General features: G+C 48.2%; 7 protein-coding genes across 7 annotated transcripts; 2 read left to right on the top strand and 5 right to left on the bottom strand.

Moving 5' to 3' along the window:
• Positions 1-1,947: 1,947 nt before the first annotated feature.
• On the bottom strand, positions 1,948-2,851 carry VFPPC_14984 (hypothetical protein; the record flags this gene model as incomplete). The annotated part of the gene is made up of 3 exons (XM_018292747.1): positions 1,948-2,177; positions 2,254-2,353; positions 2,408-2,851. 3 exons carry the CDS (start codon positions 2,849-2,851, stop codon positions 1,948-1,950), a joined length of 774 nt encoding a protein of 257 aa, XP_018137120.1.
• A 3,957-nt stretch (positions 2,852-6,808) lies between these two features.
• On the bottom strand, positions 6,809-8,693 carry VFPPC_11963 (acyloxidase; the record flags this gene model as incomplete). The annotated part of the gene is made up of 3 exons (XM_018289994.1): positions 6,809-7,335; positions 7,387-8,472; positions 8,531-8,693. 3 exons carry the CDS (start codon positions 8,691-8,693, stop codon positions 6,809-6,811), a joined length of 1,776 nt encoding a protein of 591 aa, XP_018137121.1.
• A 1,395-nt stretch (positions 8,694-10,088) lies between these two features.
• VFPPC_11964 (ring finger domain-containing protein) lies at positions 10,089-10,841 on the top strand (the record flags this gene model as incomplete). Its single annotated transcript, XM_018289995.1, has 1 exon — positions 10,089-10,841. The coding sequence occupies one exon, from the start codon at positions 10,089-10,091 to the stop codon at positions 10,839-10,841; it is 753 nt and encodes a 250-aa protein (XP_018137122.1).
• A 5,344-nt stretch (positions 10,842-16,185) lies between these two features.
• Positions 16,186-16,854, bottom strand: VFPPC_11966 (hypothetical protein; the record flags this gene model as incomplete). The annotated part of the gene is made up of 1 exon (XM_018289997.1): positions 16,186-16,854. The coding sequence occupies one exon, from the start codon at positions 16,852-16,854 to the stop codon at positions 16,186-16,188; it is 669 nt and encodes a 222-aa protein (XP_018137124.1).
• Positions 16,855-17,745: 891 nt separating this feature from the next.
• VFPPC_14985 (hypothetical protein) lies at positions 17,746-18,321 on the top strand (the record flags this gene model as incomplete). The annotated part of the gene is made up of 1 exon (XM_018292748.1): positions 17,746-18,321. The coding sequence occupies one exon, from the start codon at positions 17,746-17,748 to the stop codon at positions 18,319-18,321; it is 576 nt and encodes a 191-aa protein (XP_018137125.1).
• Positions 18,322-18,978: 657 nt separating this feature from the next.
• VFPPC_11967 (chitinase 1 precursor) lies at positions 18,979-20,407 on the bottom strand (the record flags this gene model as incomplete). The annotated part of the gene is made up of 4 exons (XM_018289998.1): positions 18,979-19,961; positions 20,028-20,077; positions 20,132-20,230; positions 20,283-20,407. 4 exons carry the CDS (start codon positions 20,405-20,407, stop codon positions 18,979-18,981), a joined length of 1,257 nt encoding a protein of 418 aa, XP_018137126.1.
• Positions 20,408-22,224: 1,817 nt separating this feature from the next.
• On the bottom strand, positions 22,225-22,727 carry VFPPC_18286 (hypothetical protein; the record flags this gene model as incomplete). Its single annotated transcript, XM_022429923.1, has 2 exons — positions 22,225-22,617; positions 22,716-22,727. 2 exons carry the CDS (start codon positions 22,725-22,727, stop codon positions 22,225-22,227), a joined length of 405 nt encoding a protein of 134 aa, XP_022285051.1.
• Positions 22,728-22,968: the final 241 nt, after the last annotated feature.

Here is a 22,968-nt window from a genome sequence, read left to right as displayed (position 1 = left end):
ATGATGCCCCGTTGTTGAGTTATTGATGGAGTATTGAAAGGGCAAGAGAAGACTAGATGGAGGAGCAAGCTGGGCGGGAGCTCACGAAGAAAGTCCAGAGAGACAGAGGGAGGATTTAAAACCTTTAATATTTAAATATGCGGGTGGCAAACAACGAACGAAGGCAAGAGTGGCAAATGTCCATTTATGTCTCTGTGCACGGGCCACAAACCAACACTCTAACCCCCCACAGCTCAAGGCTTCAGCAGCCCCCAATGCAACACTGCAAGAAAATTTGCAACCACATTTCTCTGGGTGAGAGGAGTGAGCAAAATGTTTGAAGTCGCACGCCCTCCCTCCTTGTGGCCGACCTCCCCGCAACCATAGCACTGTACATCATGTCACACCGCCCCGTGCGAGTCCGCAACTTTGTATCCTGGCGGTGCTATTATAAGTTATATTCTTTAATAACTATACTAGACCGTTCACGTAGCTTCTCGCCACAACCCTCTCGGCGCTGTGCTGGACGCCAGACCCGCTGTACGCGTACTCTGTCACTTTAACAATCCACCACGGAACACCACACTTCTAACACTATCTCCCTTTCTTCCCTTGAAGACATGGCAGTAGACATTTTGTTGTAGATACTCTAGGCCGTGCTTTGGGTGATCCTCACAAACGCCTATGGAGACGCATCATGGCGTAATTGGATCTCATTGCTGACAAAATGTCCAGCTTTGACCAACAAATCGACCGTCCTTACCCGTCGTCGTTGAAATGCCACTAAACCCGTCGAATGTAGACATCGTATACGTTCCCCTTTTCGATCTCATCTTCATCCTGCACCCTTTAAGAATTATCCGTGCAGGGTGAAAGATTTACGAAGTTGTCGAGCAGCATTCTCCCAATGGACGGCGGATCTGTTCCATCTCGTGCCAAAAGCCACCATTCAGCTGAAATGCGGACTAGGGGATGTAGAGCCAAAGAGGACCGAGGAGATGGTCGGCCTTTCAGTTGACGACCCCAAAGCGTGACCCGGTTATTGTCGAGTCGTTTGTAGCAATTAGCAATTACAAGTTACCCAGTGAGCAGAATCTACGAAACAACCTTGCCTATGTCCCCGATTCTGCGCCTGTCTCCAGACACATCTATGATACACCAATTCCAACAGAGAAGAACCCGTGTCATGGTCGAACGTCTGAAAATATCATTGGATTAGGCCATTAGAATGGTGGATGCAATGGAGCCATAAGTGAAAGACCGCATTGAGTACGCTAGAGCGTACGTTGCCTGGCTCCGCACTAACGCTACGGGCCGGAACTAGATATTCAAAGCCTCGGTATGCTGCTAGATGTTGCTTTATGGGGGCGCAAAGGGAACTTAATCATCACTAGTTTGAAACTAGTAAATTGACCGAACTAAATACAAAGATATGATATATTCCTATGAAAGGCTCGGCGATGGTGTGCGCACTCGTACAACCGACATATCTCAGGGGATTATAGGAGCTGCGAGGCTGAAGGTGTCAATATCTCGGAACTGCACCCGTCGTTTGAGTTTACGTCTACTTGTCTCCTAGATCTCAGCATTACTGGAATACTAGCCGCCTGGGGAAAGGTTAGACTAGCCGTTTCCTCTAAGGCTTACCTCCTTAAACCTTGCTTTGACCTGAGCTTAACGTATGGATCCTGTTGAAGGATAAGCTGTATAGTAGTCGCAATATTGTCCATCGTGATATTAATACTGGTGTTCACACTCCATTCTTGCTGCTTGGCTCTCTTGCATTGTATGCCACGCCGATCTGTGAATGTAACATATGTCCAATAGCATAAAGCATGCCCGCAACTTCTGGCAGCACAAATAGCATAGCGGCGCTAGACAAGTCTCCCACTCCTTTTCGAAAGGCAGAACGTGCTCGTGATAATTCCTTGCAGGCGTGGACGTCGGGACAGGCCCAACAGTCTCTTATTACGTGATAAGATCTTGTATTGCCAACCCACGATCGTTTGATTTGTTGTCCTTAGGGCTGCAAAACAGCCCAACTAGTGCAGCGGCGGCTCCCACTTCCGGACACTGTTCTTGTGTTGGCCACGAAGATGTGAGACCGTTGCCCAAGCATCCTTGGCTCCCCGATGCCGCGGCTTCTTCGCAAGATTGTGTTGCGAAATGTACTGACGGCTCCGGTTCGCTCGCCGCATCTATGAGATTGGTGGTCAGATTGTTGTGGTATACAATACAGAGCATCTCCAGATGTAAGGGGTGGGTGCAACGAACTAGAGAGACAGGCCGGACTGACAAAAAGCACCTTTCTGGGCTGAGACTCAGGTTGTGCTGCCAGCCTACTTTCCAAGCTTTCAACGTGTTTCAGTGATGCCTTCTTATTTTAGTCGCACGCAAAACAGATTCTAGAGATGTATGCTATACTTACCAGCAAAATCTCCTTTCGGGTCATCCCACTTCGGCCAGGAGAGACCTTGCCAGCGAGCTTGTCAAACAAGTTTTGTATTTCGTCTCGCTTTCCCCCATCCTTGCGAGCTGCGCTGTTTTTGTATTTCCCCTTCTGTTTCGGGTTTGAGTAGTTTGGGTCAGGATTAGCCACCTTCCAATCTACGTCGCGGAAGAGGGACTGGGCGCCTGTGAAAGCAAAAGTCTCGTCGTGTGGTTCAGGTCCTGCTGGTCCACATTGCTGAAGCCAATACGATACATCCGTCTCTGTCTGCATGGGCAACGGCGTGTACCCGTCAAACAGGGACGTTGGTAGGTCATTAATGGCCATGCAAGTATTTGCAGGGTGTATTTCAGGTGTCATAGGGTCTGGATGCGAGCCGTACGGAAGACGACCTGCAGCTGGCCAAATGCCGCTGGATTCCATTCTGGGAGATGGCCAAGGAGTTGCCATGCTTTAGGAATGAAACTTCTCCCAAGTTGACCTTTTTCTTCGATATATCAGACTCCGATGTTGTCGTTGGTTAAAACGCTTCCGGGGAGATCCTTGGCGCAACTTGCATTTTCGGAGTAAGAATCTTGAAATTGTCTTTGGCTAGAGTGTTGGCCTTCCTATGGCTATATATAACATACCATGCAACAACAAACTAACTGATTTGATGATACTGAGCCCCACAAGCTGCCGTACTTCTTGTGTTGAGTGCTGGCGTTATGGATCTTTGAGCTGGTGCCTTCATTAGGACGTGCCGCATGATTCGCAACCTCCATAATGGGAGATATTGCTGAATGACTTGACTGGCTAACAGAGCTCTGGAAGACACGACCGAGATCTGCCTCATTAAAGCCTTTTCGTACTTATTACGACATACAAATCATTGACGTGGAGATTAGATGGTTATCGGATGGCTCGTTTGAGCCGAATCTGGCTGATATGAGCCCACGCTGGTGCCAGCATTGTGGACCGCTCTTGGACACCTTGTAGATACTCCAAAGGCGGCAGAAGTTAAATCGGCGGCCGATCTGTCAGTCTTTTTGAATGCTGCTGAAATAGGAGTTGCCTACCAGGCTGCATCACCCACTGAGCTAATTGGCCATCAAAGTCGGACGCTAAATACTGTTCCCAGCGGGCACCGTGAGACGCAAAATTTCTGGCGAGAATCAACCTCCATGAAGTGAAACAGATAATTATGCTGATGTAACAGATAGACTGTAAAATGCCTCATCTTCCAACTGGTTTTTGATCCTCATGCTGAAGCTATGTCTATCGTATCATTAAATCAGCCATATGGAAGACACAAGCGTATCAAATCCTGGCCAAGCCCTCCCTTAATTGAATAGAATTGTTCAAGTTTTGGTCATATTCACCTGGAACACCATGTTAGGCCGAGTTTTATAGCTGCGCTTCAACATTTCCTGCCAGACGGAGAGCCCTCGGAGGATTCGTCCTAAGTCGAGCGGGGCATTCATCTCACGTATTTTGGCTGACTTGCGCAGATTTCGCATTTCATTCACGGTAATTCTTTTATTTCCTTTTCTTGCGAGGTCTCACAAGCATCTCTTCTACTATTTTGGCGTCGATGACTTTCCAGGAGGGGTACACACGACGGCCATATCTAGTCTGGTAGACACCTGTGGTCAGGGGTTTTCTGCCATAAGGATATGGCGTGAAGAGTAGGATCTTGCGCCATTGAGGGCCAAACATTTGTCTGAGACTTAGGTTTGAAGGCCTTCCTATGCGTTTTGGGCCCCTGGGACCTGTCTTGCTACTCCTCGTTATCCTGCTGGCGTGTCCTACTGTATTCACCCGACTGCCTAGTTTCGTGCGCCTGGTGCATTCTTTGTTACCCCGCAATGGCGACTTGGGGAGGATTATATTACTTCTTGGTTGCTGAACTGCCTCTTGACTTCTACGTGTATGGGCATAAACTACAGATACGTTAGTCAAAGTCACGGTCTTCTTGCCCTGACAATAGCGTGCCTTCTTTGTCCACCACTGAATGGTTCTGCAGCTCTAACCGGGCGGCCAAATGGGGGTGCTTCAACAAATGAAGGAGGGTTGTGAGAGTGAATATGTGTACTGCAAATACAGTAATGCCAACAGGAAGAAACGTTGAATACATCTGGGCGACTGGTGATATCGTCATAGTTCAGATGGCAGGGGGACACGTCAATCTTATAGCTTTGAGGCTCGGTATGAGACACTTAGCCGGGCAGTGGCCTCTGATTCCAGTTCGGAGAGAGCAGTTTACAATATATATTGTGAAGATGTACAGTACTGTACTATCAGGTTCCAGTAATAGATATTTTTGCGCTGCAAGATGAGGCTTTCAAAATACGTCCAAATCAAGCCAAATTTAGGAGGCGACACATATTGGCTGGTCAAGTACAATTATCGCAAGCAATGCCTCTGAATGGCTGTGTTAATATTAAGGTTTAGACGGATGCTGTGTGGACGATAGAGGCCAGAGCCACATGTATGACAATTGGTCGTAATATATTGGCCTCTTGATTGTCGTGCTGCCTCGTAAGTTCGCCAGTGGCGAACTGGTTGCTGTCTACGCATAAAGGGTGACTTGACCACTTAGTCCAGCGTATTCGACACTCGACTCTTAACTCCGAAAATAAAATTGCCGATTGCTTGTGGCCAAGAATGCGGTCGTAATGGCGACAGCTCTTCTTGTATGTCAATAGTCACGGGGGTCTACTTTGCTGGGCGGGTGTGGTACAACAATACACGCCTTAAGTTTCGAACTAGCTACTGTAATGTCTCCGTTTCAAATGTGGAACGATTTTGCTATAATACCTCCATTTTCGGCCACTTCGTTATTAATCCATTTACAGGAATGTAAATATCTAAATAAAGTCTTGGTCGCTCCAACTTGCCATTTTTGTCACCTCCCACGTTCATCTCCTCGTCCGGAATGCGGATAGTAAGGTGCGCTTCTCAACATGGCACCTTTCTATCTCATTGCCGTAATACTATCTCTCTTTGCTGAGTTTGGAGTACCGACAGGGCAAGAGCAAGACATCGTAACTGTTACCATAAGCAAGACAATAACAATATGTCCTACAACAAGAGTGCACTCTGGCACCACAACGTGCGTGGAACCTGGTAATGACAGCCTAAAGATGTATCAACAAACGCTGAGTGAATCTACATAGGTATTCGTACACAATAAAGTCGCCTGATATAATTACTACTACCGATGATCATTCTTTACAGGGGGCTTCGTCATCTGCATCGACAAAATTGTCTACGTCCACGCAAGCATACTCGATCACAAGCCACGAGCCGAACCGAACCGAAACTTCCTTGAGGACCGGAAGTAAATCAGGTAGCACAACTTATGTAATAGTCACCGTAGTTGAAACGGCCGGAGAGTCATTGCCAAGCCATATGATATTACCAGCGTCATCTACATTGCTGGTTTACGATTCGGTTGCTCACAGTATATCCGGAAACTCGTCCGCCCCAACCACTTCATACGTCAGCACCGAAAGCTACAACTGGAGAAATGGCAGCTTGCAAACAGGTCAGCAAGTAAGTGAGAGTTTACTGAGTGCAACGGCAGTACCCACTGGGACCGGATCCGTAAAGACCAGTGCAGACGAAACTCAGCCATACTTCTCAACTACATCAATGCCTGTAATCAGCGACGCCAATAAGCGGCATTTACGAGCGGCCTGGTTACTTATACTGACAGCCATGTTCGCCTCGTGTAAATAATGCAGTTTTTCTATGTTGCAGTAGTAGATAACTTGATGGCTGAACTGTTGAGTTTTGGTCGTACGGCGGTTACCGTCAAATCGATGTTCGAGGAAGTTGGCGGCAATATTTTGAATATTTCAGGAAGGTTAGAGTCTATCATTATTCTTTTAATCAATCCCATATTAGTAGCAATGAGTTTCACCAATTGTAAAGTCTTTCGTAGGTACGAATTTGTGTCCAAGCAGGCTGCAATCGCTGCAGATTTCACATCGAACCGGCACGGTGGGTGTTTAGTACCATGGTACGCGCATTCATTCACAAGTCCAAATTCATTTGCGTGAATAAAGAAGCTGCTGGATATGCGGGAAAAAAAACATTGCAAGAGAGCAGCATTGGGCAAAAACTCTCGTATCCATTACGCTATGAACTCTTTATGTTTATGTATCATTCATCATTGAACAGTTTGTTTCTTCTATTTAGGTTCCGGTTCGATGAACAGATTGTCCAATGGGACTTCTCTTCTGGCTTGTCAGAGCACGGACAACAGCCAAGGAATCAACCACAAAACGCCGTTATGTCGTTGAAACCCACCTCCGTATCCTCCGTTGCTGCAAGGCGCTGGAGCCTCTGCGTGGCGAGGGTAATGTAGCTGCCTTAATGGCACGGATGGGGAGCCTAGAGCTTGCTTGATAACGTTAAAGCGGTATGACAAAGAGTGGGTTCGAATGAATGTAGTGTTCCCATAAATTCGCTCCATGATTCTTCGGACCTTATCGGCGCGGTGATGTATTTGTCCACATTATCGAAGTCTGCCGCTGTCTGCACAACGGGGAAGGCATCTTCATACGCCGCGCTGATCGAGTCGAAAAAAGAGCCCCTAGACATGGAAGTATGTTCGGTAAACCAACTTAGGTCTGCCCCCATACTCTCGCACTCGTACAGACGAAGCACTGCCGGATGTGTTCCATCATCCCGTGCCGCCTCATACGCCATTCTGCTACCTACGGCTTCTATGAGTGCCCTACTTCGGGGCAGTATGTGCTTGTCGAAGCTTGTCTTCCGGTGCTCTTCGTATCCACCTAGAGCCTGTACTCGACGCCTGGCTTCTTCAAACAAACCTTTTTCCAAAACGGCCAGAGGCATCGTTGGGTCCCGTGGCTCAGGCAGCGTGTATTTGTTACCGAGAAGCTCCGATGCCAAACCTAACAGAGCTGATTAGAATGATTTGATGAGAGGCGGGATGGGTCACCTACGTATGCACAATACCAAAGTGTCGCCCTCGGCAACAGTATTGCCAAGAAATGTCGACAAAAGCTCGCTGATCTGATTGAAGGCGTACAATCCTTGCCACCCACAGCGCTCAGACAACTCTGTCAAAACTCTTGCTTGCTTCATTACAGTGGCCTTAAATACGGTCGCTATAGCGCGTCGAACGTCACCAACTAAGGTTGGACTCATGAACTGATCAATTGTCCAGTTTGCAAAAGCTTTTAAGATTATAGAGCTCACAAGTCCCTTCACAATTGGGCGTTTCTGGGTGCTGAATTGGAGAATGGGTATCCGCTCTCCGCTCGAACCGGCGCTTGTGACTCGACGCCGGCTGTATGTCAGGGCAATGTTGCTTGCCAGATTGATAGCAGACACCCCCATAATGGAAAGTGACAGGGTTCCAACTGAGACTCGCCAGATTTGACTTGAGAAGTCAAGGCGAGCGTCGTCTGGCTTGCATGTGGACCCAAGAAGTGCGCCCGGGGGTAGCAGTACGTGATGAAAACTCGTGATCGCATGATCGAGTGGTTTTGTGCCCAGTCGGGTAGGCAAAACGCGGGATGTTATACCTTGACACATATGTTGTGCACTGCAAAGTTTCACAATGAACGGTTTGATGCCACGGTCATTCGAGTCAACGATAAGTCGAGCGAAGACCACAGCCACACGCGGCATACCGCACTGGGGAGTTGTCGGTGGCATCGCCTTCCAAGCAGACTCCCCCGGGCTGTCCAGATCAAAGCAGCCATTTGGCAACAGAGTTGCTGTAGTCTCGAGATTACGGGCGTCCAACCCATGCCCAAGTTCTGTTAGCATAAACTCGCCACAGGTCTTAAAGCACAATAGATCATCGAGCAAAGCTGACAGGTCTGGGCGACCCGCCGCGAAAGAAGCAATTGTACCGATGCAGAGGTTTAAATGAATCGTAGCTATAATGAAGGCTGTCATGTCTCGGGCGGAGATAACTGTGACCATTAGTTGCTGGCTGTTACGGGGAGGTTTGTCCTTACGATCAAAATGGAACTGCCAAAACCTTGGACTTAGATCACGGATATCGGCTATACTGAGACCTGAATCGGTAAGAATAAGTCGAGGTGTAGTAAAAGAATTATCCAAGGTATTACATACCCGCTGCCTTGCACAATGACCGCGCCCGGTCGTAGTGTAAGCGAACATTTTCTCCTGGATGTGGATATGGTTGCTCTCTGGTGGTAGACCAAATCTCCTGGCTGAGTAGTGGCTCAGAGAAACAAGTGGTAATGTTTAAAGGGCTAACGGTAGTGCGAACCATGGTTGAAAACCAAAACGAACAATTTGAGTGCAATTCTGAGCGTGGTATGTAATGTGGTTATGGCGTTTGTCCGTGCCGAAACATCAGCAGCTTGTTGGTTTGTGACGGACAGGTCCGAACCGATACTATTAATAATAAAGTGTCCAACCCAGTCAGATCTTCCTTTGTCGAGAGTCCATAACACTTAACCTACTGCAGTGCGCGCCTCTACGCAGTCTTATTCTTGCCTCCGTTCCGCCACTCATGCCACCACCCTCAATCGTCCAACTCTGGCTATTTCTGCGTGAGGGACGGCGCACCAGCCGTAAATCAGCAAATCGTTGAAATCTCATTCTGCCGGTAGAGTAGGCACCAGTTTAGGCTTGTATTATGAAGCATCATTTGAAGTGATAAGATTTTCTAACGACAGGTCGACATACCAGTATTGCGTGCTCATGTCCTCTGATATCGTGAATACCCTAGGCGTAAATCGCAGACGTCGGCATGAGAAATCTAGACCAGAGTATTTTATCCTTCATGTGTCTTGGGTGGAGTACAGTATCGACGGGAAGCTTTTTATTAATCTTAGCTTAATGGTAGCTATGAGTATGTCCACCACACTAGCAACCGGCAGAAAAGCATGCTGATACTGCGCACTGGGGACAATAATAAAGATTGTGGCTGATCTTCGTCCACCCGCTAGCAATCGGGTCACAAGTTGTCCGCTCGCATTTAAAGTATTTGAAACATCGAAGTTCCCTCGGTTCTGCTTGAGAAGTGCTGGCCATGGTCCTTTACATGTAGTTTAGGTGACTTGGGGATTGGAGCTCCGGTGCAACCAGCCTTCGGTTGGTCATTAGTAGGCTCGAAATCTCGAGAATACATAGTGTAGAACTCACCCTAACGCTCATATATTGCATGAACTTATATTAAACATACTGTACTGTACGGTACTTGTGTTTCTCTGTATGGTAAGTATCCCAAGCTCAAAACATAGATTGTTGATCTCTGCTGGCGAAAGGCTGTTTATGGAAGGGAGTTTCGGCTCGATTTGATGACCTCTGAGTTGCCGCCAAAGTCCGCATTTTAAGCATGAAAATATGGTCCCAAGTCCAAAAATTGGACAGATGCTTTTGTCTCTTGTAAATACCAGTACTGTACTATAGAGTACCCCGAAAATTTACTATGACTTCATATTGAGAAAGAAATGGCGGCGGCACCAAACAATGTTCCACACCCGACAACCTGAGGATGATTGGGGATGTCGAGGCACACGATGATTGCCAGGGCCAAAAGTTGCTCATAGGATTGGAGTGCGCTTCCAGGCGCGATGTGTTTGCTAACATATATAGTCCCTGGCAGGTACTTGCAGTCCCGCAAGGGATGGTCACAGCCAGAATCCATGCGTGATATATCATGTCTCTTGATAGTAGAATGAGTCGAACCACCCGTGTTATGAATCCTACTGAACGAATGCGGATCTATATGGACTTCATGACGAAAGACTCATGGGACACAGTAAAAGACGAGCTGAATCTGAGAATGAAAGATACCAGCATGGCACAACTCGTCAATGATGTGTCACAGCAGTTTAGAATTGAGATACTGAGGCAGTTAGACCATGCCGGGATTACCATCGACGAGCCATGGGCAAACCTTCAACGGGAAAGACTGCACAATGACCCCGATGAGGTCTTCCCTTTAGTGGCAACCAAGTGGCTTTTGCAGAATCTACCCGTATCAATGACAAGATGCAATATCTGCGGTGATGGCTATGCGCGGGGAGAAGATGTCATCAAGAAGGCTTGTGGTAAGCATACAATGCACCGCTTCTGCCTCATGGCTCGGCTGCGTGAAGGGGGAATGCCAATCTACGGTCCGTGCGGCTGCAACAGCGGTGGTGTCGATGTAGACTCATGGAGACCATTTGTAATCCCATCAAAGAGTTCGGCCGCTAAGAGGTACCATCGTCCGGCTACACCAATGCCTAAAACGTTTCAGCTTGGAGAGATCGCCTCATCTTCATCATCTCCAGACCCTGATTATCATCCAGACTCAGATTCGGCGTCTGAATCGGATACGAGCTCCAATGCAAGCGATGAAACCGGTTCAGTCCACAGCTGGTCATCCGATACGACTATTGCCGCCGAACCAAGACCGGTGGCATAGACCCTAATTGCTGAAACTGCATCCATGCTTTATCCTTGGATTCCCTGTGGTACAAGGAGCCGGGGGAATGCTTGCCACTATCAACCACGAGGTGTCGGAGCCGACGGCAGCCATCTCTGATGGACTCCTTCTCTCCCATCAGCATGCTGCAACACGGCTGAGAAGAATAACAATACAGGTGAATGAAACTTTGAGGCTCATTATGACTCCAGATGCCGCACCCCGCAAGCAAATTTGAGATGGTGCTCGCCGAAGTCTACAAGGAGTGGAAACTGGACTTTCGCTATTGACAGTGAAATAAATATTGAAGATCGCAAAACGAATATTAATATAACGTGATGCTTTGTCCATTTACTATTCAGTGCTATTGCAAAACGAGAAAAAGCCAATGCTCCAAGGATTAGTCACTCTCTCCACCCAGACCGTATTTCCTTCCACCCAGTCACCCACTGTCTTCCGAAATCATCTCTTGTCACAATATTGCGCACGCGTATATTCATTTTGTCCCGTAGAAAGACCCTGTACACTGGTCTGTCATCTCCCAGCTTCATTCGAATGGAGCATATGTTTTGAACTCGCCTCTTCCCTCTAGAGAAGTGAACTTCAATGCCACCTATGTAGCTCGGAGGCACATCATGTATAGTGTCATCACCGTAATAAAGTATGGACGTACGTGGGGGTCCATGTCCCGGACGGAAGAGCATACGGGGATCCTTCATAGAAATGTATCCTGATTTGGAGCAATAACCCAGACACTCAGAGATGTTCAATGTTATGTTAGTTCCCAGAATATGCACTTCTCCCTTGCCAACGTGTTTGAAGCTTTTGAACGATTCCATCAACGCCCCTTGAGAGTATTTAAGCTCGCCGCTCCAATCATGGACAAGGAGAACAAGATACACTTGTTTACGGGCTTCTAACACGTCATGAAGGCCCCATCCCACCAACGTTGGTAGCACCGTCTCCTTTATGTACTGGAGCTCCTTCATCTCCCTGAGCCATTTTGAGTCGTCTTTGAAGATACTGCTCCAGATTGGAGCCAAGGGTATTGCTTCAGACCCACACAACATAACGTTATGGCAGAGTCTCATAAATTCGGAGAAAGGTTTGGAAACACGGCCAAGTTCTATGCGCTGCATTTAACAACGTCTCAGACGCCACACATGGCACAAGAGATCTGCCAAAATGTCAAACCTAGAGGTAATGCAGAGTGACATTGCAAGTCCCTACGTGTCTGCTCGCCGTTTCGCAGTATAGCTCTTGTTCTCCCAGGGAACGCCGAACCTGCTAAATGGTGACGCTATACAATGGCCTATTCCCGTGGTTTCTCAATACCAAGACAGATTGCCTATTCCGGAGGATACTTCCACGCAGGTCCTTCAGGATTAGCTACAGTGTAGCCCGTATGCTGTATACCAGCATCGAAAGGTGCAGTAAGATATATACACCAATGGTGTCAATATGCAGACGCCAAAGAAGGAGAACTATGGTGGAATATGCCGTTCTGCATTTGAGCCGAGTTCAGTTTATTATTGTACGTCTAAACCTGATCTACGATTTGGGCAAAAAAAAACCCCCCTTCCCAGAATAGTGACGTAAGTATGACAAAAAGTTACCTTTCTGTTCCATCCCTTGAGGGCATAAGTGGCGATTCAGAAGACAAGACCTAATTTCGTTGTCCATCAGTCAGTCGTTGAAAGTTTATTATCCGACACCTGCTGGCTTCACTGCCATAGTCAATGTTCCTCTTAAGTCTCTGGGAAGCCTTTGACTATTAAAATACTTCAACCTATCATCACTGTCTTAGTCAAATAATTAAACCAACCTAAGCAACTCAAGCATACTATCACAATGGAACATCACAACGAAGATCAAGCCAAGGACTCAGATGGCGGAGCAGGAGCTAAAAGGATGCACGAATTAATAAATTCGCTTTCAGAAAGCTTAATTTCAGAAGGAAGGCTAATGGGGTGGCCACACCCGGTGCTGCAGAGTGCCATATCTTTTGGAGTGAGACTATGGAGGTCTATTTCCCTCCAGAAGCCGTCTTCGATTCGCTCACGTTTCTTTCCTCTCGATCTTCAACGCGTTACTATGCTGATAAGTCATGTGAAGAGCCAAAACACGGGATCCACTACATCATCTATTGCCTATTTCTTGGTGATGGCCATCATGCCTCTGTTCTGCTGGTTCTGGGGGCACAATTGGTTGTGGATGTGTTGGCATTTAGGGCTGTAAGTTTGTTTCTTCCCTTCCGTATGGGGCCTGCTTACCAAGAGGTGTAGATCGTTTCTCATCAACTCATCGATGGTACTGAAAATGGTCTTCTTCGGAATTCAACAGTCCATCGTCCTCGGGAAGCTTTTAGTGACAGTAGCGAACCTATTAATGTATCCACTGGTGGCATATTTGTTGTATGAAAGGAGATCGCTGACGAGAAGTTCTCACTAGCGTCTTCACCAGCCGAAAACAGTAATAATACAGCCACATGGCGTAGTCAGTGAGAATTACTCCTGAGACGCTTTTATTCTATATTTGGACGAAGTTCATCATTTTGAATTGCCAAAGAGCCTCTCATCTCCATACGTTGTTGTGATTTTCCGATCCCGTGCGATGCCGCAACCGATTGCTGTGCTTGTAGTGTTCGGCTTTCTACCACCCAATACAGGATTCCGAAACTTTCCCGGACGCATCAATTGTAGCCTATTACCCCCGCTTTAAAAAGTTGGTTGCTTGGCCAAGCAAGACTTCGCCAAATATGGATAGGCAAACCAATCAGACGTGATAGAACTGTAGGCGGCCGGACTGGACTGGACTGGTATGGTGTTGGAAATTTCTTTTTGAGTCTTGTTAACGTGGTACCAAAGCAACCCAACTGAGTATCTTTGGTGCTAAAACTGTGGATCATTTGAGGTTGTCGCCGTTTACGCTCAATCCCCAAACTTTGCTTACAAACACGAAGTGCTGGTTTAGGAACGAGGCAGGGCGTAACAGCGCTGGTTGGATTTGGGTCGCAGTCTATCACCTAGCGACAGCCTTTTTCTACTGATCACTGCAAGGAGTACCAGAGTAGCAACCTTGAAGGTCAAGAAATACAGCACAATTTTGAAATCACTGGTCAATTCAGGGTACCCTTATAAATACAATCTCTCGTTGGTACAACACTTTGGAAGGATTTTGCTGCGGTTTGTGGTTCCGGTATAGTGTGCCATCATCTAGACTGTGTATGATATCTAAGATTGTGTTTACTTTAATTGAGTCTAATTAATACCATTTCTAAGCCAATCTTTAATACTTGGTAATGATTTGACCCGAATGGTGGGAACTGTGACGTTTGTGCTGTGAAGGTCCTTTTCGGGCTACCTCTCCCCATCTCGCTTTGCCACTCGTCGCTTTTTTTTTGTTGAAGGGCTGGACTTGTGTATTATACTAATATGATGCGTTGAACATCCAAGACCCCATGTTCTACGACAAGGGAACATTTGCTGATATTCATACACCACACTCAGTGTCTATGTTATTATTTGCCTATTGTAAGTGTTCAACTCAGTCAAGCACGTCGACGAAATAGCCATGAGCAAGACATACTGACTGGTCATATGATCTCCTGCTGGCGGTCGCCAATTATTGCATCATTGCTCAAACACAATACCGACGTATCAGAGATATGGCTGAGGCGACTAAAGGCTGGAAATGCGCCATGCAACTCTTTAAGAGGGGAACATCCCTCTGTTTGTGTAAACTATCTTTCGCGCACTGCAAACACTCGAACACCATGACGTCGTCCCAGGTCTTTGAGTCCCCGCAGCACATTCAGTATTTCCTAGCCATCTTACAAGGGTACAGCTCTCGCATTGCCGCGCACCAAAGCTCAGCACAGTCGCTCTCAGATGAAAACAGACAATTGCGGGAAAAGGCGGAGGAAATTAGAGGTCAAAATAGGGATGCCTCCGCCGGACTTGAAATGCAAAACAAATTGATCCGATGCCAGGAGGAGCACATAACTTTGTTAGAAGGATATCGAAAAGCTTCAACAAATTATGAACCTTTGAGAAATTGGAGTAGCATTCCAGAACCTGCAGCGACGGATTGGCAAATTGGGTGCCCGGTGGCGGCCTTCTCCAGCTCTCAACCTAATGACTCTCCCGCGCAAGCGGCAGAAGTGAACGCACCGAGAACTAAAAAGCGAAAGCTAAATTCTGAAGATGTATTTGACAGCCTAGAGGATCCTAATTAAATCATGCCCATAATCAAGTATGTCATTGAACAAACGCAGAGGTGCAAATACCTAGAAGCTTATTGTGACAAGCTTGCCTGACAAGGTGTGTTGGACCACTCGCACGCAAACCATAAGCATGAAGGTACAATGTTCAATAATGGAGTAGAATCCTACCACGTCTTAGTCACACGGCTGTACAAGGCTTTCCGGCCCGTGTTGCTCCTGACCGTCCTGCATGTCGATATATGCAGACTCCTGGGTTTCATCTTAGGGAGAATGTATAGACTCGACTTTCACTCAAACCCCGAGAAAAAATATAGGAGCGCTGTAATTTGATGCGCAAAACTTTTAATGCAAAAATGAATCCGTAGGGTCGCAAAGGCGTCAGGGACGTGAGGAGCGATGTTCAATTCAATTAAAACCGAGAGCAAGCCGGCTGTCCAATTATTTCAACTGCGGGCTTTCCCTAGTGATAGGGACATTTGGCATGGTCACCATTGCCAGCCGCGATGGCTGTGTGGAAAGAAGGGCGTCAAGCAACGATACAAAGCGTGTAATGAGTGCGGAAGAAGAAATATCGAGTCGGATAAGGACAAGAAGAGTCCCGATAGTTCGTTACAAGGCACACGAGAATCACATGGCAGTGCTGTAGTCAATAAGACTTCCAGGTCGACTGTTGAACGTTCAGCCACCCTGTAGTGCGGCTGAAAGAGGGATCAGTTATTGGTTGCATGATGAATTGGTGCCCCATAAGGCATGAGGAAAGGTGTAAGTCGATTGGCTGTACCAAGCAAGGTACCTGTGTTCTGGGAATTCACCCCGCACCCCCCGCATCATTTTCTGGTTTGAGCTGTAAAATTGGCAACGCGCTGGAGAGACACCCTCAATGAGGTACGGGAGGGAGGAACGCAAAAAGTTTAACACATGACGGGACATCAAGCCCCATAATAATACCCCTAATATTAAACAACCGTGCATTGTTTTTGTGTTTCCATTTTCTATGAACCCTAACCCACAACAGGCCGCAAATCTGCCACGACCTCAACGGCTCTCCCGCCTTCGGGCACCTGAAGACCCTCATAATCAGCTCAACATATCCCCGCATCGGGCTCCGTGCAGGTACAGTCAAAGACCTGCTCGAGGAGAAGCAGCAGTGCCCAAATCGGGACATTTCACCGTTGCCAGAAGTTTTTGCACCCGTGGCCAGGCCATCATGAGCTGTTGTTGGAAGCATTGGCTGCCATAGCTGCTCCCAACCAAGCTGGCAAGGACATATCCAGACATCAAGTTGAACAGATACAGGAGTCCATCTAGTTGATGAGGCACCAATTGTAAATCATCCAGGGTGCAGGCCTCGGCGCAAATGCCCACATCACCCGGAAAGATTTGCTGCAAATGTTCAAGATGCTGCGATAGAGAGGCCGAGCGCTCTGTACCCGCGCCCGATCCAGCAATTCCAGTTCGTTCTTTAAAAACTAGCTTGGCGTAAATCTGCAAAAGACAGGCTATGGAGTGTTTGCATTGCTGAGTGGCCGGTTCATAGCCGTAGTTGACGTTCACCACCTCGATGACCCTACGTACAGATCCTGGAAGGATGCTATTCATGTATACGAGGGGAAACGCAGCATCAGACCCCAAGTAAGACAATGAGTCAATTGAAGAGTATGTAGGGCCAGTGGTGTCGAGGACGTTGTCCAGATGTTTCTTGAAATTGGCTTGGTCCTGTTTGTCATGAAGGAAGTCGGTCCCTGACAAGCCGACAGACCACAGGCTAATTTCCTTTGGTTGGCGCATTGCGGGATGTGGATGCTGTAGACCCAGAATTCCACTTGGGAAATGTCTCTCCAATATTTTCAAATAAAGTGCATACACACCTTCAGAATTGCTGCGTTCCAGTTGTGGCGGCCACTGTTGGGCAAGGATGGTTGCCGCCAATCGAGCATCGAACCGGGAGAAACAAGTGTTCGAATCTACTTATTCGTCGCCCATCGTAGGCATGGAGCCCATATCAATCTGATCTGGCCGTTAATGGCCTCACAAAGGACGAGGGGTATTATGAAGGACTGAACAACAGCCAGTTATGGAGGTTTGCCGTTGGCCCAAGAGGGCAGGGTACTGCGGGCTAGTGGGCTACGAAGCCTGCGAGTGGCATGGATTTTGGACCCACCTACGGCATCTAATTTTGGCCGGTATGGATTTCTCAAGAGAGCCGATGCACAGTGGTTCGGCCGCGACAATGCAGTACTTACGTGAATGCAAAACCGTGCCGGATACAAGCCTCCCTGGCAAGCCTATTCCGAGGTGCAGGCTATCATTTGTGTATGTTACCGTGTGCACAACTCCGAACTATCTGCGCGCAAATTAGAGCAAACGCCAGAGCCCCACGGATTCGAGTCGAAAAATTCCTGCCCCGTAATCAGCCGCTGGGCGCGATGTAGGATCAACAACGTAATTGCGAAACCAGCCGAGAAAGCATTAACATAAAAGGACATTGGTCCCTGCGGACATGGCAGCGCTGTCTTGACGTGTTGGTCTTTTGAGTCGATTGCAACGGTTCACTTAGCTTTGCTAGACGTGATATGCGCTTGAAGCTGCCAAGGCGGCCAGACTTTTAAACAAGACCTCCTCCTCGACAGACACAATCTCCCCGGCCTTATCGGTGCATTTAGGTCCAGTCTCACCAAGATGTATCTGCCAGTAGGTCTTTTTGCTTTCGTATTAGCATCTGCTGCGTCTGCGGACGCACAAGGCATTGTCACGGTAGACAGGGCCACGTCAATCGTCGCCGCCCAATACGCCGTACCCTACAGATCCATTCCCGCGACGCCTTTGACTTCCACCATCGCCTCGGGGGTTGACCTAGAAGCGTTCTGTGGTCTCGACTCGTATGACTGCTCGAAGGATGTCGCAATTCCGGTCAACGGATGCTGCGTTCGTTGGGGCAGGTCACCCTGTCGCGGCGCTGGTTCCGGCCTGTGGGAGCAACTCTTGCTCCTTGTCAGTTACCAAATTAGGAAGAATGACATTCCTCCACCACCTATTCCCACGATGGAAAACTGGCGATGGAAAGTCTCCTTGTCGGCTGGAGCCACCACGATTGTTAAGGGAGACCAGTTTTGGCCGGGGTGGTTCCAAGGGTTTCTGGAGATGCAGGGAAACCTCACCTACGTCCCAGCATGGGTAGAGTTCAGGACGATTCACCACGATGACGAAAAGGGCGATGTTTTCAATACCTTACGCGCGGAGTGCGACATCAAATAGGTGTTGCTAGGTATGGAGAACATCCAAGGTTGGTTGTTCTTCCCGGGGTTGGAGCATTGGTAGACGCCGTAGCTTTCTGTTCTAACAAAACAGGCGATATTAATACATAATTGACAATAGTATGCAACTACGCAGATTGACTGTATTTTGCCTTTATATGGGCTGAACCGGTAGGCGGACGGATAGCGTCGGGCTCGGAACGGTGTGACAAAGGGACGGACATGCCGGCTGCATCATCGGTCGAAGGGAAATAGTGAATGCTCATAGTATTTATTTTATGCCAAACATGCCATGGGAGATACAGAAGAGCATACTTAGACAAAACTCAAAAGGAGCTGTCTCACTTTAACTTTTACATTAGGAGAAGAGAAGCTATGGATCGTTTCCATGACCGTAGTGTTCCACCGTCTAGATCCTCGCTAGATCCAACTCGTAGTCTCATCAGTCTCAACTGTCTTGCTCCTTTCGCTGTCTTTCAGCTGCAAGAACATAATTTTCTTTAATAAAAAACGATAAATACTATACTATGTAGGATGAAGTGAAAGATAACCACCTTAACCCTCGCTACGTGCAGTGCAGCACAAATTACAACTGGACATTTATGGTTGGCTCTGCTGAAGCTGCACCGGCATCCGTCTTAACTCGGTCGGCTGCATCTTACCCTTTACTACCCCGAATATTGTCGTACTTGGAGTCTGGGTAGTTTATCCAGTTTTCAGTGGAGTCCAGAATTCCTAATGACTTAGCACTTGTCCCGATGAGTGACTCTGAGTCCCGCCTGTCCCCGGACGCTTCCCAAAACATGCTTCCACCCAGGTTCCTGCCGTGTATGTAGCCCACCTTCGCCCTGACGCTCTCTGGCGAGTCGTAAGAGATCAGCTCTTTGGTAGCAGAATTGTAGGTGTAATTTGCCACGGCGACGTCGTCGTATCGCAGAGTTGCTCCAGCTGTCGGCAGCGATCTGTAATCCCAGATTCCATTTTCCCAGCTACCACCGCCAACACCGGCGAAAGGTCTTCCAATGCCCTCTGTCTGCTCGAAAGAGCGACCGTATGTGGGCATTCCCAGAACAATCTTACTGGCTGGTACACCTCCGTTGATATACGCGGTGACGGCGGCGTCTGTGTTGAAAGGGGTGGCGTTTGGATTATCAGGGGCGGGATACAGATTTGAGGCGTGTCCGCTATATTTCCCCCATTGTCCCGCATAGTCATAGGCCATCAAGTTGACATAGTCAAGTATACGACCAAGTTCTGCCATTTTCAGCTTGCTGTAATGCTCCCGGCCGGCAGGAGCAGCGATGGAGAGTTGAAAATGATGACTCGGGGCGAATTTCTTCGCATAATCATCAAGGGTGTTGCGAATCTGCTGCAGAAGAAGCACCATGTTTTGTGCCTGAGTTTCGTCCCGCGGGTACTCCCAATCAACGTCGATGCCATCAAAACCCCAGTCCTTCATCATGTCCACAGCCGACTTGGCAAAGGTTGCCCTGGTGGTCTCCGTGGAAGCGGCAGCGGGGAAGTTGGTTGACAACGTCCATCCTCCAATTGACAGGATTACTTTCAGCTTTCTGTTAGCTTTTTTGAGCGAGAAGAGTTGTTTCACGCAGCCATAGGCATTGTTTCCAACAGTATTCCACGCTGTACGCAAAATTAGTTTATACTTGTCTCCACGAGATCCACGGAAGGCAAAGGAGGAACACGGACAGTCACCATCATAGTGTTTCTGGAGGTCCGCCCACGAATCGATGGAGTTTCTTCGAAGTTAACAAGTGGATTAAATGAGAATCCGTTGCAGATGTTTGACATACATTGTCCCGTCTGTGCTTGGACTCACAAATGCGTACAGAACGTGTGAAATTTGGCGGACGGGAAGGCTAGCGGGGGGGAAGTTGCGCGCATAAATTCCCCTACATGCGTATGGTCAGATTGTGATATCGGATGCAAACTACAGTAACATACCAGTTCGTAAAATACACGGAGTTGACATAGCCTTTCGCATGCGTGCTACTAGAGTTTGACTGGAGGGCCTCACTCTGAACGGCGCCTGGTATAAGTGCGGCAACAGCAGGTAACCAGAAAAACATTGTGGAACTGCCCTCTGCTGTTTGTGATATACGCTAGAGGAAGACGTAGGTTAACTACGTCGTGTGAGTCTCTTCGGCGGCAGAGCTGGTGTCTAGCTGCTCGTGATTTCCGGCTGCTAACACTAACTCTGTACGACTTAACAGCCAAGCTTGGCGCAAACACATCCTGAGGACACAGCCATTTGCCGAGCTTTAGCTTTTCAAGCTAGTTACGTTATATTATTCAGAGCATAGGTACCGGTACCGGTACCGTACTGCGTTTGAGAAGCCGACATATTGCGAGGATACCATTTGGCCGATTCGAGACCTGCGTCGAGGCAACTCTGTGGAGGAGGACATGTCGTTAGCCGAGGTCTGTATCGTAACTTGACCAGCCCACAGGATGGGCGAAAAGAGGTCGACACAAGACTTCATGCTTCATGATTATCGCCATTTTTATTATTAATACTGTAGTATCAATACAGTATCAATAGGTAAGTTATGAATTTTCTACTGGTAGTGTAGTTACCGGTACAGTAATGGGTTATCGATAGCTCAGTTAGCTAGGTGCCGTGACTCCAGCAGAACACCAGTGGGCTTTAGCTGTGATGCTCCGTTTTGTGGAGCAGTGCAACATCCAGATGGGATGATCCCCAGTCCCTTCTCGGCGCCATGCGGCTGTTGTACAGCCGAACCGGCTCCGCCAGCACGTTGTACTTGCAGGGAAACAGCGTGCTCCGACCGCGGGTGGACAAGACAAAAAGATACTTTCCGCTTTGGACTGGGTTTGTGTAAGCGAAATGACCCTGTCCCGTTTGGTCGCGACCCGTTCTGACCAAGGCTGGGTGGCACTGTCGCGAGCCTGTGAAACCGGGCACCTGCCGGAATTGTTTTCGGGTAGGACCACTAACAATAACAATGCTATATGCAGCTCTCCCAAGAGCCAGGACCATAGCCATGAGTGTGCTCTTGCCGTTTGTCTTCACCCCCTACCTCCGTGATGCTCCGTCCACATTCTTATTATCACCATTATCATTGCAATTGTCGTCCAGCTGCCGTGAGGCAGTTCAGGTCCGGTTGGGGAACAGGGCGTGCAGTGCTGTCATGGCTTACCAACAAAACGGGCGACGAGGCCGACATTTTCGCCACCAGGCTTCTTTCAATTCCCAAAACAAAACCTCCACCAGGACGCCGGCCCAAAGGCGCTCACAAGCAACTCCTCCGCCCGTCAGCGGGCAATAAGGCGCAATCCCACCTCATTCTCCTCATTCTTGGTGCAGTTCCATTGAGTGTAGGGTACTGTTGTGCACGTCGTTCCGTAACATGTTCCTGACGCTTGTCGTGTCAAGCACTGCCATGAATTCTCTAGTCGTAATCTAGGCACATAAGTCGATGTTGATACGCCATTCGTTCCACCCAACCACCGTGCCGTAGACACTTTAAGAACTGACAAGGAATCGCGGTAATCTGTAGCCCGCGTCTTTCGTCATCTTGACCCATCGCAATTGTCCGTCTGCCCCATGGCGATGGTGCTCGAAAGGAAGAATGTTGGGCTGCGTATAGGAATTTCTATTTGCAAAGCAAGGCAGTCATTTCCAGAGAGTATGCGGCGCATGCGGCTAGTTACCGCTGGGCATCCGGCAACTGTGAGAACACATCGAGTTTATTGCAGGTACGATAGCTAGCAGCTATTGCTCACCTCGCGATCCAACCATTATCTCTCGTCTAACCACTAGTCCGTTATGTACACACCACGCCTCTCAGGGCACGCTCAACCTTTCGCTAACACCGCCTGTCGCCTATATCCGGTCGGATCTTGTGGATTTCTTGCACTTGGTTTAGTGGCTGTGTTTTGCGGACTCAGCCCTGGCATTTGCAAGTTCCAACGCCTTTTTCTTTCGTGTCACAATTCCATACGGTGCGGTTGACTTTTCCTGATCCAATGGATAGTCGTCGCCCTTGTTCGGGTTAAATTTTTCCGGGTTTGGCACTTCCGCGTCCGTTTGCATAGTCGGCGGATTCGTCGGGATTTTGGCTGCGTTTTGTCGCTGTTCATGTTCGGAAAACCACGCCCCCTCCCCCCCCTTGGTCTTCCACGCCTGTTGTTTGGTTCGCGCCATCTTCGAGAATCGTGATTTCGCGGGCTGGTAGGTTGGAGCCAAAAGCGAAAGGAGGCCACCACCAACCTCACTGCGGGATAATACAGGTATGACGCAACTCGATGTCTTTTGCTCTATTAGCAGTTAACAATTAGAAACTTGCGGCCTGCGGAGAAATATTGAGAGAAGAATGGAGTTGCGGTGTCTATACAGTGCGAGCTGAGAAATGCTGAGGGACGCATGTTGCCTTACCTGTCGCGCTCGGCTTTGGGAAATAACTCGGAGAAGTCAGGTACTCAGACAAATTTGACCAGTGTGCAGCTTTTGCTATGGGGTCCGGAGCACCAGTTCTTATATTAGAGATTGGGTCTGACTTGCTTGATTCCCCTGCATCAATTTATCTGGACCCTGTTTTTGATCCTTGTCTGCTCGACTGCACTTTCAACTCATTTTTCGCCAACACTGGGTACCACTAGGTACAGG

Source organism: Pochonia chlamydosporia (genome assembly GCF_001653235.2).
Source record: "Pochonia chlamydosporia 170 chromosome Unknown PCv3seq00012, whole genome shotgun sequence".
Lineage (NCBI taxonomy): Eukaryota > Fungi > Ascomycota > Sordariomycetes > Hypocreales > Clavicipitaceae > Pochonia > Pochonia chlamydosporia.
Note: the sequence above shows the minus strand (reverse complement) of the source record. Positions and strands in the feature narration are given on the sequence as shown.